The following is a 16175-nucleotide window of genomic DNA, read 5'->3' as shown; positions in this document are numbered from 1 at the left end:
GACCCCATACACATTCCATTATAGAGGAAACCCGGAAGTGAGGCAATCCATCGCAATGGACCCCAGAGTTTAAAAGCCAGGTGGGAAAACACACCAAAGCTTCATCAGAGGCTGCACTGAGGATGTTACCAAGCACGGTAACGAAACATCTGTGGAACAATAAACCAGCTCGGCAAGCCAACCAACCTCAACATCCACAACCCGAGCTACAGATCTACTCCAGGTGAAAAAAACACAGCTGACCCTGGCAGATGAAAAGCTACAGGGGCAAGTTTATAGAGGGCAGTCTGTGGAACCACATCCCCATAAGGAGCCAACACCTGCAGGAAACAAGGAGAAGAAACTAATTGAAAAATATAAAAATGTATGGTCATAGGGTTGCACAGCACAGAAACAGACCCTTCAGAGCAACCTGTCTGTGCCAAACAGATATCCCAATTTGACCTCGTCCCATTTTGTAGCATTTGGCCTATATCCCTCTAAACCCTTCCTCCTATTCAAGCACTCATCCAGATATCCTTGAAATGTTGTAATTGTACCACCACCACCTCTGGCAGCTCATTCCATATATGCACCAGCCTCTGTGTGAAGAAGTTACCTCACGTCCTTTTTAAATCTTTCGCCTCTCACTTTAAATCTATGCCCTCCAGCTTTGGACTTCCCCACCTTGGGAAGATGATCTTGGCTATTTACGCTATCTATGCCTCTCATGATTTTATAAACCTCTATAAGATCATCCCTCAGGTAAATAAAAATATTGGAAATGTTAGTATACTGTCAAATCATCCTTTAAAAACAGCAGTTTTAAATATGTTTGATTCTTATACAATGTGATCGATTGTAAGAAAAAAAATCCATGTTCTGTAATTTCATAAGATACAACTTTTATTTCTGTATAAACCAGATCACAAATGACAGGCACTGCTTCTTGAAACTGTTGGCTGCGTGGCCGTTAGTTTCTGCTCCAGAATTTGAAACAAAACAGAAATTGCTGGAAAATCTCAGCAGGTCAGGCAGCATCTATGGAAAGAAATCAGAGTTAATGTTTCTGGTCCAGTGACCCTCCTTCAGAATTTCTGTTTTTGTTTCAGATCCTTTTAGCCTAATTTCACAGGAAGGTGAGCTCTGATGAACATTATACCTCCTAATATTTAGGAATGAAAATATAACATTATTTACTCTTATACTGATATCACCTTTTCCTTCTTCTAGAACTTTAAAGTATAATGCAAAATCAATTCCTATATCTGTATTTTATACACAAGAAAATTCAAGAGACAAAGTCAGCACTTTCATTTCAGCAATAATAGAGAAATTAAGAATTTCCAATGATAAAAGGGAAATAAGGGAGAGAAAAAATAGAGGAGAGAAGAAAAAAAAACATTTTGGCTTTATACTGCAACCTCATTGAAAAAGAAACAGTTTGGATCCCAAGGAGAAAATGACATAATGTACTTATTATGAAATCAAACCTGCAAAAAATAAATTAGTGATTTAATATCAAAGTATAAATAAATATATAATAAGTAAATAAGTTTACCTCTTGTAATTTAAAGTTGTCAAATTTACCGTTGGGTTGAAATTCAGCACTAATTTTTCCCTCCAACAATCTGTTAGTAACTATACTTTCTGTATTGTGGTTCTCAATTACTGTCAGACCAATTACAGGCAAAATCTCTGGTTGTTCGCTATTCACTGGTGTTGCGCTTCGACCACTCTCTTCCATTTCATTCTCATCAAGTGTATTTTCCTTTTGACTCTCGCTTGTGTTCTCTCCAAAATTCTTCACCAGGTGCTCTGCTGGTAAAGTATTACAGACAGACGGAGGTAGAGACACAGCAGTCACATTACACCCCCGACCTGACATTTCATCGTCCGAATTAATTTCACTCACACTTTGGCTGTCTAACGACTGCACACTAAAAGTGTCAATTCTCTCAAAGGCATCAGAAGAGCCACAACTTTCTGTAAGTTTCTGGTACTCATCCAAACGTTGATAGTCAGTACAGGCTGATGTTGATAGCAGCTGAAAGGAAGTCTGCATCATCTTTGAATCCACAGTCTCCTGTCTTGAACTAGCTGAGCTCTCACTAATGACACTCTCATGGTCTAATACTTCAATGTCACTGGTGGTTGATGTTCCTGATGAAAATGTACTAATGGGTGGGGAAGGAGTGTTGCTTTGTCTGTCCTCTGATTTTTGTTCTTTTGCCTCCAAAACCAAATCCTTTCCTGGATGTGTGTGGGATTTTGATGGGCTGTCAGGAGGGATCACCAACTGTTCAGTTTTTATTGAATTTTTATGTACTTTTTCTGCACCGGAAGCAATCAATGCACCTGGATTTGTTTCTTTAGAAGTCACAGAGCCAGTCACGTTTTCTGTCCTGATTAATTTTACATCATCCTTATTTTGCAACTCCTCACTTCCAAAAGTTTCCGAATGTTCAGCACCTGCATCTTGCAGCTGGCTATCATTAAGCTGATCCGATGACTTAAATTCTGTTTTATCTTTTTGGGGTTGTATTGCACAGTTCTCTTCAGAGCTTTCTTTTTCTGGCACACTTAGTTCAATGGATTCTGTAAGATGAACAATTAAAGTGTCTTTTACTTCTTTGGGGATCTGCGATTTGGTTGGAGGTTTAGATACAACTGGAGTTTGTTCAATAGCCTGAATATCTGTAGAGTTCAAAAAGGCATTGAAGAAGTTCTCCGATTCATCTACTACAGTCCGTGTAACTGGTGTTGTAATAGCTTTGGGTGAAGCTGTAGAATGAGATTTGGGACTGTCCTCTGTAGGCGATCCCCATTGTGTGGAAACCCATCCTTCGCTGATAGAAGAGCTTTTTCCTGGCAGTGCTGCTGTAATATTTTTAAAAAAAAAGTGAACACCATTCAACTTTACATATCCTGAACATTAAACTAAAATGATTTGAATTGTTTCACTATCAGAGAATTTTTAAAAATTACTGATTTTAAATTTATCAATGACATTTTTATTCCCTCTTTAACAGTTTATACCTATATAGCATTCTTCATTTAAAACAGTATCTCAGAATATTTCATAAAAGGAGAGTTGACCACAAAGTATTGGGTGCAGACATGTTAAATATAAGGATTCTTAAAAATGCGTTTGAAAGCGGAACAGCAAAAGCAAGATGAAGAATGTTGTGACAGCATGCCAGCAGGGACACGAGAACTTAAAATATCAGGCTCCAAAGTTTGTGAACAATGTAGGAAAGAACTGCTTTGGCTGTGATCAATCTGCAAGATGATGAATACATGGTAAACTATTATGATTTCATTAGAAAAGAGTTTGGAGTCTAAAAGTATATACTTTGAAGCTGAAAGAATGTAGTCTTAGACATGCTTGAGACTTGGGGTAAAATTATAAGCAAAGGATTAATTAAAACACAAACTACAATGGGTCTACTAACACAATGTACATAATCCATACATATTTCATTATTTGTGATTATTCTAAATGTATGCTAAACTCAATTTAGACAAAGGATTTCTCAAGTCTTTTTTTTAAAATACTTAGACATAAAGTTGAAAGGATGCTTTACAATGGTTTTGAGATCATTATCACTAACAAATCGTCAGACTCTGTTGGGAACACCAAGTGTATGTGGACACTAAGTATAGTCCTTCACTTTGCAAAAATAATCATGGCATGAACACTGAGGCACTTACTGTTCATCAGCACCACAGCCAGAAGCCTTCAACAAATCTATAATTTCAAAACAACACACACAAAAAGTGGCAAGGAAAATAAAGCGTCTTCTTAAAAATTCTCATCATTGAAACCAGTGACGAACAGAATACCTTTACAGTCAGTAACTCTCCACCCACTGAACCCAGTTTCTATTCTTTTCTTTAAAAATACCTAGTGACTGAATCCATCAGTCCAGACTCACGCCGTTTTAATGTCTAACCTGTGTTTATACTGCAAGGACCACATACATAAAACTTTGCTGCGAAACCTTACCATATAGTTCTGTTATTATATAATAATTGCTCGCCTATTGTTAATTTCATGCTGGGACAATTTCAGCAGACACTAGCTCCATCAGTTCCAAAAAAATTGGGTATTATTGTGTATTGAATATGAGGAGGTAATTTTGGCCAAGCCTGGCAATTCCACCAAGGGTTACTGGAAAATGATTCGGAGAAAGGCCAACCACTCTTTCGGGCTCAAAATATACAGAACGGCAGGCACATTCACCCTAAAAAGTCAACAGGGATAATTCAATCACTCACTGGTGAGCTTATCCTCAGCAAACAAACAAGCCTGTGATAACAGGCGCAGTGAGCAGTTGAGAAGGCAAATAGTAACAGCAAGGGAACCACAAGTGGGCCAGAGATGGGGATTGTGCCTTTTACTCAGAGGCAGGGTTTTTGTCAAAGGTTGCTGGGAGCTAAGGATTTTGCTGGGGGCCTGTGCATTTTGCAAGGCACATGGGCACTGTACCCTGCCTTTTGCTGCGGCAGCCATTTACAGGGTTTGGGTGGTGATGCATATGTAAGAGGTATGAGAAAAGAATTAAGCTGTGGAAGGGGGCTTATGGGAAGCAGACTACAATGAAAGTTGGGTGGAAGATAAATCATTTCCAAGCATGCAACACTTTCAATTACATTCTTGGAAATATAGTGATATTGAGTTTTAGGCCTAGAAATCTGAGTATGTTCCATCTTTTAAAATTATCTTTTCTGGTGTATGTATATATGTGTTTGTTTGTGTATGTGAGTAAGAGGGAGATAAATGTTTGCGAGATACGTTTTTCAGCATTGCGAGAAGTGATTTTTTTAAAGCCTACCAAAGAAGCCATTTTTCTCTCCACACTTAAAAGCCCCAGCAATCAAGGGATAAAGCAGTACAACATTCCTTCTCTAAAATTTATCTTGCTGCATTCAGTTGAGATGTGAGCAAAGGGAGAAATTAACCTACATCTCTCCTCTCTTGGTAACATGAGAATGCAGACAGCATATAGAACGGATTATTCCCAACTTAACTGATCTGGCTTGTATATAATTATAATTTATCCTCAACCTCGAACAACTTTCAGGAACACATTTAAATCTTATTCAAACTGCCATCGAGCAAAATTCAAGAAATAAAATGCCAAATTACGAATTCCTGTCGTCTACTTTCCAGTTTGGAAATTTGACTTAGTTCACAATGGAGGCTATGTGAATCAGAATAAGCAGTTTACTTATAGCATTTAAATTTTTTTTCACTGGGGAACAAAGCCTTTAATGTCTGACAAAATCCAGCATTCAGCAATTTGCAAGAATTTATTCACAGCACCTACTGGCCATCATCATTCGCTTTTCATGCGTGTTACTGGCATCTTGTTTATATTTCTATTTACATGATGTTTTAGTGAGTTTTCTGTATTGGTTACTCGCATTTCAATGACTAGTGGATCTAATGACATTAGCATTGAAAGTTGTAAGACTGTATCTTTTTATAATTGTGCTTTTTATAAGTGTGGACAGAAATGAGAAGGAACTATTTTGAAATCCACGGACTTATAAACATGGCTGCACGTTCTGGAAGTAAGAAATTTGATCATTTTTGTGAACGCTTATTTGTGTAGCAGGTTCCAGAAATGTGCAGATGGCTGGAACCGAGGGGTTGTTTACAAGTGAAGCTGATCACTTTGAGAACTAAGGACCGATTATCAATGGCAATGGCCATGGCCCTGGCCCTCTGCCTGCCAATAACATGATGATTGGTTGACAGTTAGATGAACAGCTTGGGCTGTGAGCAAGACAGACCAGAGGAGAAAAATGCAGCAGCTAAAAAGTGTTCTCTCTAGGTTCTCTGCAGTAAGCCACCTTAAACCTGAAGAAAATCCATTTACTGTTGCTTCAGCAGATGCTGTAAATTGTGACTTGAATTGTTCAAGTCTGAGACCACCCTTAAGCAAGCAGCTACCCTGTGGCTTTTGAAAGCCAGTGGAAGCGTACCGAAAAAGATCAAGGAAAAAGCTTTGGATCAGCAAGACCGCAGCCTAACTGATGTTGTGAACAAAACACTTCGAGATGTTTACCAGTTTCCGTCAGCTGTGTGTATTTTTCCACTGTTTCTGTTTGTAAGACAGAGTTTATAAGGGGTTTAGAGTTTTAACGTGTAGTGTTTATTTAAGTTAGTTTATTGTTTACCTGGAGCTAGAATCTGATTACCGATGATAGATAATGATTTTTGTCAAGTACAGGAATCTGTCCAGAAAGTTAGGTAGTTTGGGGCATATTTCTTTTAACTTTTGTGATGATGCCAAGAATAGCAGAACCTGATTTCCAGCGTATAATGCCAGTAGGTCATGAGAATGATCAGACAATGAGCATTTCTTTCAGAACATCAGTGCACTCAGGATCCCATCTAGTGGAACAGGAACACAGCTGCAGCTGAGAGTGCATGTCATGGAATAAGGATGTTGAAGTAATACCATATAGTTCACCCATTTGACCCGCATTTTGCTCAGCTTTTAGAAATATTTTGTGCTTTCCTTCATGACTCTGAAAGATCTGTGAAACAGAACAGCTATCTGTTTGAATTTTGAAGTTACTGAGAATTGAAGAACTGAAAATAGTAACTACAGCACAGATGAGGCAGATTCTTCAGGTTCAGCTGTACATTTATTGCAAATACACTGAGCTGAGAATTCTTATGTCCCCATCACCCAATTAGTTAAATTTACACTATTCTACTCTTCCATGATTTTGCCATCTTTTGTGCTACTATTTGTGATCTAAAGCATCTTTTAAATTTTTTCTCAAAATAGATTGAAAAAACTGAAATAGTTGAAGTTCAATTCCCTAAACCATATATCAAACGCTACACATTAAAACTCTAATCAGGAAGGAAATACTAGCCCTGGAGCTTGTCCGGCGGAGATGCACACGGATGATCCCTGGAATGGTAGGTTTAATGTATGAAGAACGGCTAAGGATACTGGGATTTACTCATTAGAGTTTAGAAGGTTGGGGGGAGATCTAACAGAAACTTACAAGATAATGTATGACTTAGAAGGGGTGGATGCTAGGAAGTTGTTTCCGTTAGGCAAGGAGACTAGGACCCATGGGCATAGCCTTAAAACTAGAGGGGGTAAATTTAAAACTGAAATGAGATGACATTTCTTCAGCCAGAGAGTGGTGGGCTTGTGGAATTCATTGCCACGGAGCGCAGTGGAGGCCGGGACATTGGATGCCTTCAAGTGGAGTTGAAATGCCCATCAGCCATGATTTAAATGGCGGAGTGGGCTTGATGGGCCAAATGGCCTTACTTTCACTCCTATGTCTTATGGTATTTTGGCATTTTTGTATGGCTTGACTTTACTTGTTAATTCCTGTTTCAATTTACCTATTCATCCATTTTTTATTTAGCTTATATATTAGTTGAGGAGGGATACCTCCATCATATATACAGCAATAGTTCTGCTCGTTGTGCATTCTCGCCACTGAAATTTAATGCATGATGAATACAAAATACTGGGGCTGCCAAAAATTAAAAATAGAAACAGAAAATGAGAAAATACTTATCAGATCAGGCAATATCTAAAGAGAGAAATGGAGTTAGATGAAAGGTCAGTGAACCAAAACATTAATTCTGTTTATGAAGAATGCCTGCTAAGATTTTCCAGCAGTTTTTGTGGTATGAATTACATAATTCAATTTAGTTATAGTCATAGAGTCATACAGCTGCTCCATTTTATCTAACTCTATTTTTTAAATATATTACTCTGCTTGCTGCTGTTTTCCAGATAATCATAAACTTAATCATACTTTTGTGACCAGTCCCTAGTGATTTAATTGTTATTTTGTAGATGGAACCTGTCATCTAGTAAAATTCAGGCTTAAATGTGAATTATCAACAGTAGAATTATTGACACACAAAAGTCAAAACATAAAAATCTTGCACCATCTAATTCTGGTTCCACTGCCTCAGTTCAGCTAATTAATTCCCTGTTTGTAATGAGCTCATTGAAATCAACCATTACTGTAATATCCTCTTCATGTTAGTTAATTTGCATTGTATTGTTTACATTCCACACTTTTATAATGTGTTTTTATCCCAGGTATTACCTCACCATCATAAATTTCTATTTAATTTTTAACTGTAGCTTCTCTCACTTTTGTTTTTCAACCAAGAACATCTAAAATAATATAAAATTAATTCCCATCTTCCCAGTTAAGTTTATACTATCTGTGGTGACATATTTACTTTCTAATTGAGCATGTTGTCACTAATACATCTGGTGTTTTAAATCAGATTAGCATAATCATCAAAGTCAAAAACCAATAAAGCTGGTGAAGCTACGTGTACACATGAACTCTTAATGTAGCTAACGACATCCCAGTTTGAAATATTGTTCCAGTGAATTCTGTCATGTTTTGCCACCTTTGCTTTGGCTAGGCTGCCAGTAACTCTCAAATTTAGTTTAATTCTAATTCTGTTTACTAACATTTTTAAAAAGTTTTTTCAAAATCCGTAAAATATTCCTTATAGCAATGTCATCATGGGCATTCCCAATGTGTGCTGGATAAAAAGGAAATGTCGGACCTTAAGATTTTGTTCTTCCAAACAAGAAAGATCTTTCCAAATGTTTAACATGGTGAAACTGCACTTCATAGAAATTGAAAACAATGGAAGAAGCCCTCCTTTTAAAATATTAAAGTTCAATTTAATTTTCAATTTTGCTTGGCTACAGTGGTGACAATCAATGATTTTAAAAATTTCTGCAATCCTCAATTGCATTTTCAAATGCACTTGCAGAAACGAGACAGAAATAAATGAAACATCGGGGGAAAGCCAACTTTTTTTTTAATAAAATCAAATATGAAGCACAAACAATTCTTTCCAAGTACAGGATTCTGATGAAGTCACAAACCATGGGTCCAAATCTTATTCTCTTTACCTCTCTAGATTTCTAAGGCCCTGTTAAACTACGTGCCCAAACTGTACTACTTGAATTCTGTCACAAAGTAAGAAACAGCAGTCAAATGTTTCTTAATTTCAAATAATTTCAGAATGGTAAAACTAATATCTATTCGGATTTGAAACAGCCAAGTTACAATATTCCTGAGACCACAATGTGGCTAACTTCCACAAACGCAAAGTACAGAACAAGTACAAAGAATAGTACAGGAACATGCCCTTCAGCCCACCATAAGTGCATGAATTCATGGTGCTTTTCTAAATTTAAAAACCTTCTACTTCTACACAGTCCATATCCCTCTCTTTCCTACCCATTCACATATGTCAAGATGCACCTTAAGCGCTGCTATAGTATCTATCTCCACTACCTCCTCTGGCAGCACATTCCAGGCACTTACCATACTCTTGCATCTCCTTTAGACTTATCCCTTTCTACCTTAAACCTATATTCCCTCATTTCTGATATTCCCTGGGAAAAAAACTGTCGATTCTAACCACGTGTCTCATAATTTTGTAAACTGCTATCCAGTTGCTCATCATCCTTCAACGTTCTGAGTTCTCAGAACTTCAGAGGAAGGGACAGCGGACCTGAAATGTTAACTCTGAATTTTTTCTTCACAGATACTGCCAGGCCTTTTGAGCTTTTCCTACAACTTCTGTCTTGTTCCTAATTTACAGCATATGCAGTTCTTTCAGTTTTTATTTGCCAATTTTTATGCTCTGTGCCTTGACTGATGAAGGCAAGGTGCCATTTGCTTTCTTTACCACCTTATCCACTTATGTTGGCAGTTTCAGGGAACTGTGGACCTGAATGCCTTGATCCCTCCATATATTGATCCAATAAGGGTTCTGCTATTTATTATACACTTCCCTCCTGCATTAGATCCTCCAAAATGCATCACCTTGCATTTGTCCGGATTAAAATGCATCCTGCTATATGCTCTGGCAATCCCCCTCACTATCTGCAGTTCTCCCAGTCTTTGTGTCAATTACTAACTTACTAGTTAGGCCACCTACATTCTCCTCCAAGTTATTCGTGCATAATACAAACAACAGAGATCACAGCACAGATCGCTGCAGAACATCACAGAGTCATAGATGTCCAATCTGAAAAAGATCCTTCCATTGCTACTCCTTTGTCTTTAAAGACTAAGCCAATTCCATATCCGTTTTACTAGCTCACTGCAGATCCCATGTGACTTCATCTTCCTCATCAGCCTGGCATGGCGGAACCTTGTCAAAGGCCTTGCCATAGTCCATATAGACAATATCTACCACCCTGCCCTCATCAATGATCTTTGTCACTTCCTCAAAATTCAATCAAGTTTGAGAGATATGGCCTTCCCCATACAAACCCAAACAAGTCCATATTACTAACAAGGCTGTATGTTTCCCAAATGTCAAATAATTCTACCCCTAAGAATGTTCTGCAATAATTTCCCAACCACTGACGCAAGACTCACAAGCCTGTAATTTCCCAGTTTACAACTGTTGCCCTTAAACAAAGGAGAAACTTTGGGTATTCTCCAGTCCTCTGGGGTCTCTCTGTGATTAAACAGGATGCAAAGATTTCCTATAAGCCTCTGCAATTTCTTCACCTGCCTCCCGTAGCACTGTGGGATACATCCTTCAGGTTCTGAACACCTGTTTGCTTCAATACTCTTCACAAACAGAACACCTTTTTTATACTGACATGCCCTATAGATTTTGTCAAAATAATGCCTTTAATTCTTATTCATCAAACGTTTTAAATGTACTAATGCTTTTGGAAATACTTATATAGCACAGGATGCTTCTCCAATCAAAAACTTTTTTCCACATGCACATATACATGTTATGAGGGTGTTAGTCTGTTCAGTAAAGCAGCAATGTAATGCAAGCAATGCGAGGTCAATTCCCACAATAAATGCGATAACTATTAAGGACTCTTCCTCTGAAAGTCTCCCTTCACCTGAGGTGTGGTGACACTCAAATTAAACCAACACCAGTCAGATCTCTCTAATGACGTGACTATATTGACTTTACCACCGACCTGTATATCATTTTATATATACAATAACATAGAGGCGCTGGACAAAACACAGAAGAAATTTACAAGAATGATTCTAAGAATGAAAGAAGAAATTTACAAGAATGATTCTAAGAATGAAAGATTTTGGCTATATAGATTGATTGGAGAAGCTGGAATTGTACTCCTTCAACAACGGACAGTTGAGAAGAGATATGATCAAAGTGAAATTAAGACGCATCTAAATTAGAATGAAACTTCCAAACGGCAGGAGGATTGAGAACCAAGGAGGAGGCAAGGTTTTTCTTTGCAGAAGAAACCAGTCATAAAGGCACAGATAAAGGCCATTCAGCCCGCTGAGTACATACCAGCTCTTTATAAAGAATTATCAACCCAACACAATTCCCGACTTATCTATAGAGACCACCAAGTTTATTTCCCTCAAACTTCCATTTAAAATCTTGCATTGTTTTCTTTTCCAACTGCCTCTAAGCAGGGAGCTTCAGGTCACAGCTATGTAAAAAAGTTCTTCCCTCCTTCTATCTTCTGGCCAAAACCTTAAAAGCAACAGCAACAACCCCTTCTCGCTCTCTCTCTCTCGTTACCCCTTCATCCCGTACCCCACTCTCACTCTCTCTCTAGCCTGCACCTCCCTGTCACACACACTATATCTCTCTCTCACGTACGCCCCCATCACGCCCCCGTCACCCTCTCTCTCGCTCTCAATCCGTCCCCGTCACCATCTCTCCCTCATGCACGCCCCCTCCCCGTCACCATCTCTCCCTTGCGCTCATCCCCCCTCCTCATCACTCTCTATCATGCTCGCCCCCCCTCCTCCCCATCACTCTCTGTCGCACTCCCGCCCCACCATCACTCTCCCTCGCTCCCCCACTCGCATCACTCTCCCGCACGTCATAGACTCTGACTCCTCCAGCCACATCACTCTGTCTACCATCACTCCTTCTCACTCTCACCTACGACACTCCTGTCACTCTCGCTCTCGCCGGTCACTCTCGCTCTCACCCCGTCGCTCTCGCTCTCCCCCAGCCTCTCCCTGTCTCGCCCCGTCACTCGCTCTCCCACCCCCATCACGCTCTCTCTTTCCTCATCACTCTCTCTCTCCACCACACCCAGCATCAGTCACTCTCTCCCTTGCCCCGCCACGCGCTCGCTCTCTCCCTCCCTTGCCCCGTCACGCGCTCGCTCTCTCCCTCCCTTGCCCCGTCACTCGCTCACTCTCTCCCTCCCTTGCCCCGTCACACACTCTTCCCCCACCTCCAGCATCAGTCTCTCTCTACCCCGCTGCCCCCGTCACTCACTATCTCCCTTCCCCCGTCACTCACTCACTCTCCCTGCGGCCCCGTCACTCCCTCTCCCTGCGGCCCCGTCACTCCCTCACTCTCTCCCTTCCGCGTCACTCTCTCTCCCCCCAGCCCCCGTCACTCTCTCTCCCTTCCCCCGTCACTCACTCACGCTATCTCTCCCTTCCCCCGTCACTCACTCACACTCTCTCTCCCTGCGCCCCGTCACACTCTCTCTCTTTCTCCCCTTTCCCCCGTCACTCACTCACTCTCTCTCTCTCTCCCTTCCCCCGTCACTCACTCACTCTCTCCCTTCCCCCGTCACTCACTCACTCTCTCCCTTCCCCCGTCACTCACTCACTCTCTCCCTTCCCCTGTCACACACTCTCTCTCTCTCTCCCCCTTCCCCCGTCACTCTCTCTCTCTCTCTCTCTCTCTCTCTCCCCCCCTGGGGCCCCGGTCCCACACACTCACTCTCTCACTGCGCCCCCGTCACACTCTCTCTCTCCCCCCAGCCCCGTCACTCTCTCTCTCCCTTCCCCCGTCACTCACTCACTCTCTCTGTCTCCCTTCCCCCGTCACTCACTCACTCTCTCCCTTCCCCCGTCACACACACACTCTCTCTCTCTCTCTCTCTCTCTCTCTCCCTCCCTTCCCCGTCACTCTCTCTCTCTCTCTCTCTCCCTCCCTTCCCCATCTCTCTCTCTCTCTCCCTGGGCCCCCCTCTCACACACTCACTCTCTCACTGCGCCCCCGTCACACACTCTGTCTCTCTCCCTTCCCCTGTCACTCACTCACTCTCTCGCTCTCCCTGCACCCCCGTCACTCACTCACGGTCCCTCTCTCTCCTTTCCCCCGTCACACTCTCTCTCTCCCCCTGCGCCCCCGTCACTCCCTCTCTCTCTCTCCCTGCGCCCCGTCACACTCTCTCTCTTTCTCCCCTTTCCCCCGTCACTCACTCACTCTCTCTCCCCCTTCCCCCGTCACACACTCACACTCTCTCCCCCTTCCCCGTCACTCACTCGCTCTCTCTCCCTTCCCCCGTCACTCACTCGCTCTCTCTCCCTTCCCCCGTCACTCACTCGCTCTCTCCCCCTTCCCACGTCACTCACTCTCTCTCTCTCTCCCCCTTCCCCCGTCACTCACTCTCTCTCTCTCCCCCTTCCCCCGTCACTCACTCTCTCTCTCTCTCCCCCCCTTCCCCCGTCACTCACTCTCTCTCTCTCTCCCCCCCTTCCCCCGTCACTCACTCTCTCTCTCTCTCTCCCTTCCCCCGTCACTCACTCTCTCTCTCTCCCCCCCTTCCCCCGTCACTCACTCTCTCTCTCTCTCTCCCTTCCCCCGTCACTCACTCGCACTCTCTCCCTTCCCCCGTCACTCACTCGCTCTCTCTCCCTTCCCCCGTCACTCACTCGCTCTCTCTCCCTTCCCCCGTCACTCACTCGCTCTCTCCCCCTTCCCCCGTCACTCACTCGCTCTCTCTCTCCCTTCCCCCGTCACTCACTCGCTCTCTCTCTCCCTTCCCCCGTCACTCACTCGCTCTCTCCCCCTTCCCCCGTCACTCACTCGCTCTCTCTCTCCCTTCCCCCGTCACTCACTCGCTCTCTCTCTCTCCCTGCCCCCGTCACTCACTCGCTCTCTCTCTCCCTTCCCCCGTCACTCACTCGCTCTCTCTCCTTTCCCCCGTCACTCTCTCTCTCTCTCTCTCTCCCCCCCCTGCGCCCCCGTCACACTCACTGGCTCTCTCTCCCCCCCCTGCGCCCCCGTCACACTCACTGGCTCTCTCTCCCTTCCCGCGTCACTCACTCGCTCTCTCTCCCTTCCCGCGTCACTCACTCGCTCTCTCTCCCTTCCCCGTCACTCACTCTCTCTCTCCCTTCCCCCATCACTCACTCACTGTCCCTCTCTCTCCTTTCCCCCGTCACACTCTGTCTCTCTCCCTGCGCCCCCGTCACACTCACTTGCTCTCTCTCCCTTCCCCTGTCACTCACTCGCACTGTCTCCCTTCCCCTGTCACTCACTCGCTCGCTCTCCCATCCCCGTCACTCACTCACTCGCTCGCTCTCCCATCCCCGTCACTCACTCGCTCTCTCTCCCTTCCCCCGTCACTCACTCGCTCTCTCTCTCCCTTCCCCCGTCACTCACTCGCTCTCTCTCTCCCTTCCCCCGTCACTGTCTCTCTCTCTCTCCCTTCCCCCGTCACTCTCTATCTCTCTCTCACTCCCTTCCCCCGTCACTCTCTCTCTCTCACTCTCTTCCCCCGTCACTCTCTCTCTCTCACTCTCTTCCCCCGTCACTCTCACTCACTCTCTTCCCCCGTCACTCTCTCTCACTCTCTTCCCCCGTCACTCTCTCTCTCTCTCTCTTCCCCCGTCACTCTCTCTCACTCTCTCTTCCCCCGTCACTCTCTCTCACTCTCTCTTCCCCCGTCACTCTCTCTCTCTCTTACCCCGTCACTCTCTCTCTCTCTCTTTCCCCGTCACTCTCTCTCTCTCTCTTTCCCCGTCATTCACTCTCTCCCCCGTCACTCTCTCTCTCTCTCACTCTCTCCCCCCGTCACTCTCTCTCTCTCTCTTCCCCGTCACTCTCTCTCTCTTCCCCCGTCACTCTCTCTCTCTCTCTCTTCCCCCGTCACTCTCTCACTCACTCTCTTCCCCGTCACTCTCTCACTCACTCTCTCAGACTCTCATCCCCCGTCACTCTCTCTCTCACTCTCTTCCCCCGTCACTCTCTCTCTCTCTCTTCCCCCGTCACTCTCTCTCTCTTCCCCTGTCACTCTCTCTCACTCACTTCCCCCGTCACTCTCTCTCACTCTCTTCCCCCGTCACTCTCTCTCACTCTCTTCCCCCGTCACTCTCTCTCACTCTCTTCCCCCGTCACTCTCTCTCACTCTCTTCCCCCGTCACTCTCTCTCACTCTCTTCCCCCGTCACTCTCTCTCTCTCTTCCCCCGTCACTCTCTCTCTCTCTCTTCCCCCGTCATTCACTCTCTCCCCCCGTCACTCTCTCTCACTCTCTTCCCCCGTCACTCTCTCTCTCACTCTCTACCCCCGTCACTCTCTCTCTCTTCCCCCGTCACACTCTCTCTCTCTCTCTGACCACGTCACTCTCTCTCTCTCTCACTCTCTCCCCCCGTCACTCTCTCTCTCTCTCTTCCCCGTCACTCTCTCTCTCTTCCCCCGTCACTCTCTCACTCACTCTCTTCCCCGTCACTCTCTCACTCACTCTCTCAGACTCTCATCCCCCGTCACTCTCTCTCTCACTCTCTTCCCCCGTCACTCTCTCTCTCTCTCTTCCCCCGTCACTCTCTCTCTCTCTCCCCCCGTCACTCTCTCTCTCTCTCCCCCCGTCACTCTCTCTCACTCTCTTCCCCCGTCACTCTCTCTCACTCTCTTCCCCCGTCACTCTCTCTCACTCTCTTCCCCCGTCACTCTCTCTCACTCTCTTCCCCCGTCACTCTCTCTCACTCTTCCCCCGTCACTCTCTCTCTCTCTCTTCCCCCGTCATTCACTCTCTCCCCCCGTCACTCTCTCTCACTCTCTTCCCCCGTCACTCTCTCTCTCACTCTCTACCCCCGTCACTCTCTCTCTCTCTTCCCCCGTCACACTCTCTCTCTCTCTCTGACCCCGTCACTCTCGCTCTCTCTCACTCTCTCCCCCCGTCACTCTCTCTCTCTCTCTTCCCCGTCACTCTCTCTCTCTTCCCCCGTCTCTCTCTCTCTCTCTCTTCCCCCGTCACTCTCTCACTCACTCTCTTCCCCGTCACTCTCTCACTCACTCTCTCAGACTCTCATCCCCCGTCACTCTCTCTCTCACTCTCTTCCCCCGTCACTCTCTCTCTCTCTCTTCCCCCGTCACTCTCTCTCTCTTCCCCCGTCACTCTCTCTCACTCTCTTCCCCCGTCACTCTCTCTCACTCTCTTCCCCC

At 44.4% G+C, this 16175-nt stretch overlaps 1 protein-coding gene across 2 annotated transcripts in view; it reads right to left on the bottom strand.

Moving 5' to 3' along the window:
- Nucleotides 1-16175, bottom strand: part of tmf1 (TATA element modulatory factor 1) — an 88318-nt gene that overhangs the window by 45935 nt on the left and 26208 nt on the right. The window contains exon 2 of one of the 2 annotated variants that reach the window (XM_048547953.2): nt 1541-2859. In XM_048547953.2, the coding sequence (XP_048403910.1) occupies nt 1541-2859 (1319 nt within the window). The remainder of the gene's footprint in view (nt 1-1540; nt 2860-16175) is intronic. The other variant, XM_048547954.2, reaches the window with a different exon arrangement.

Source organism: Stegostoma tigrinum, chromosome 11, assembly GCF_030684315.1.
Source record: "Stegostoma tigrinum isolate sSteTig4 chromosome 11, sSteTig4.hap1, whole genome shotgun sequence".
In the NCBI taxonomy this organism is placed as follows: domain Eukaryota; kingdom Metazoa; phylum Chordata; class Chondrichthyes; order Orectolobiformes; family Stegostomatidae; genus Stegostoma; species Stegostoma tigrinum.
This window is presented reverse-complemented; position numbering and strand designations above follow the sequence as displayed.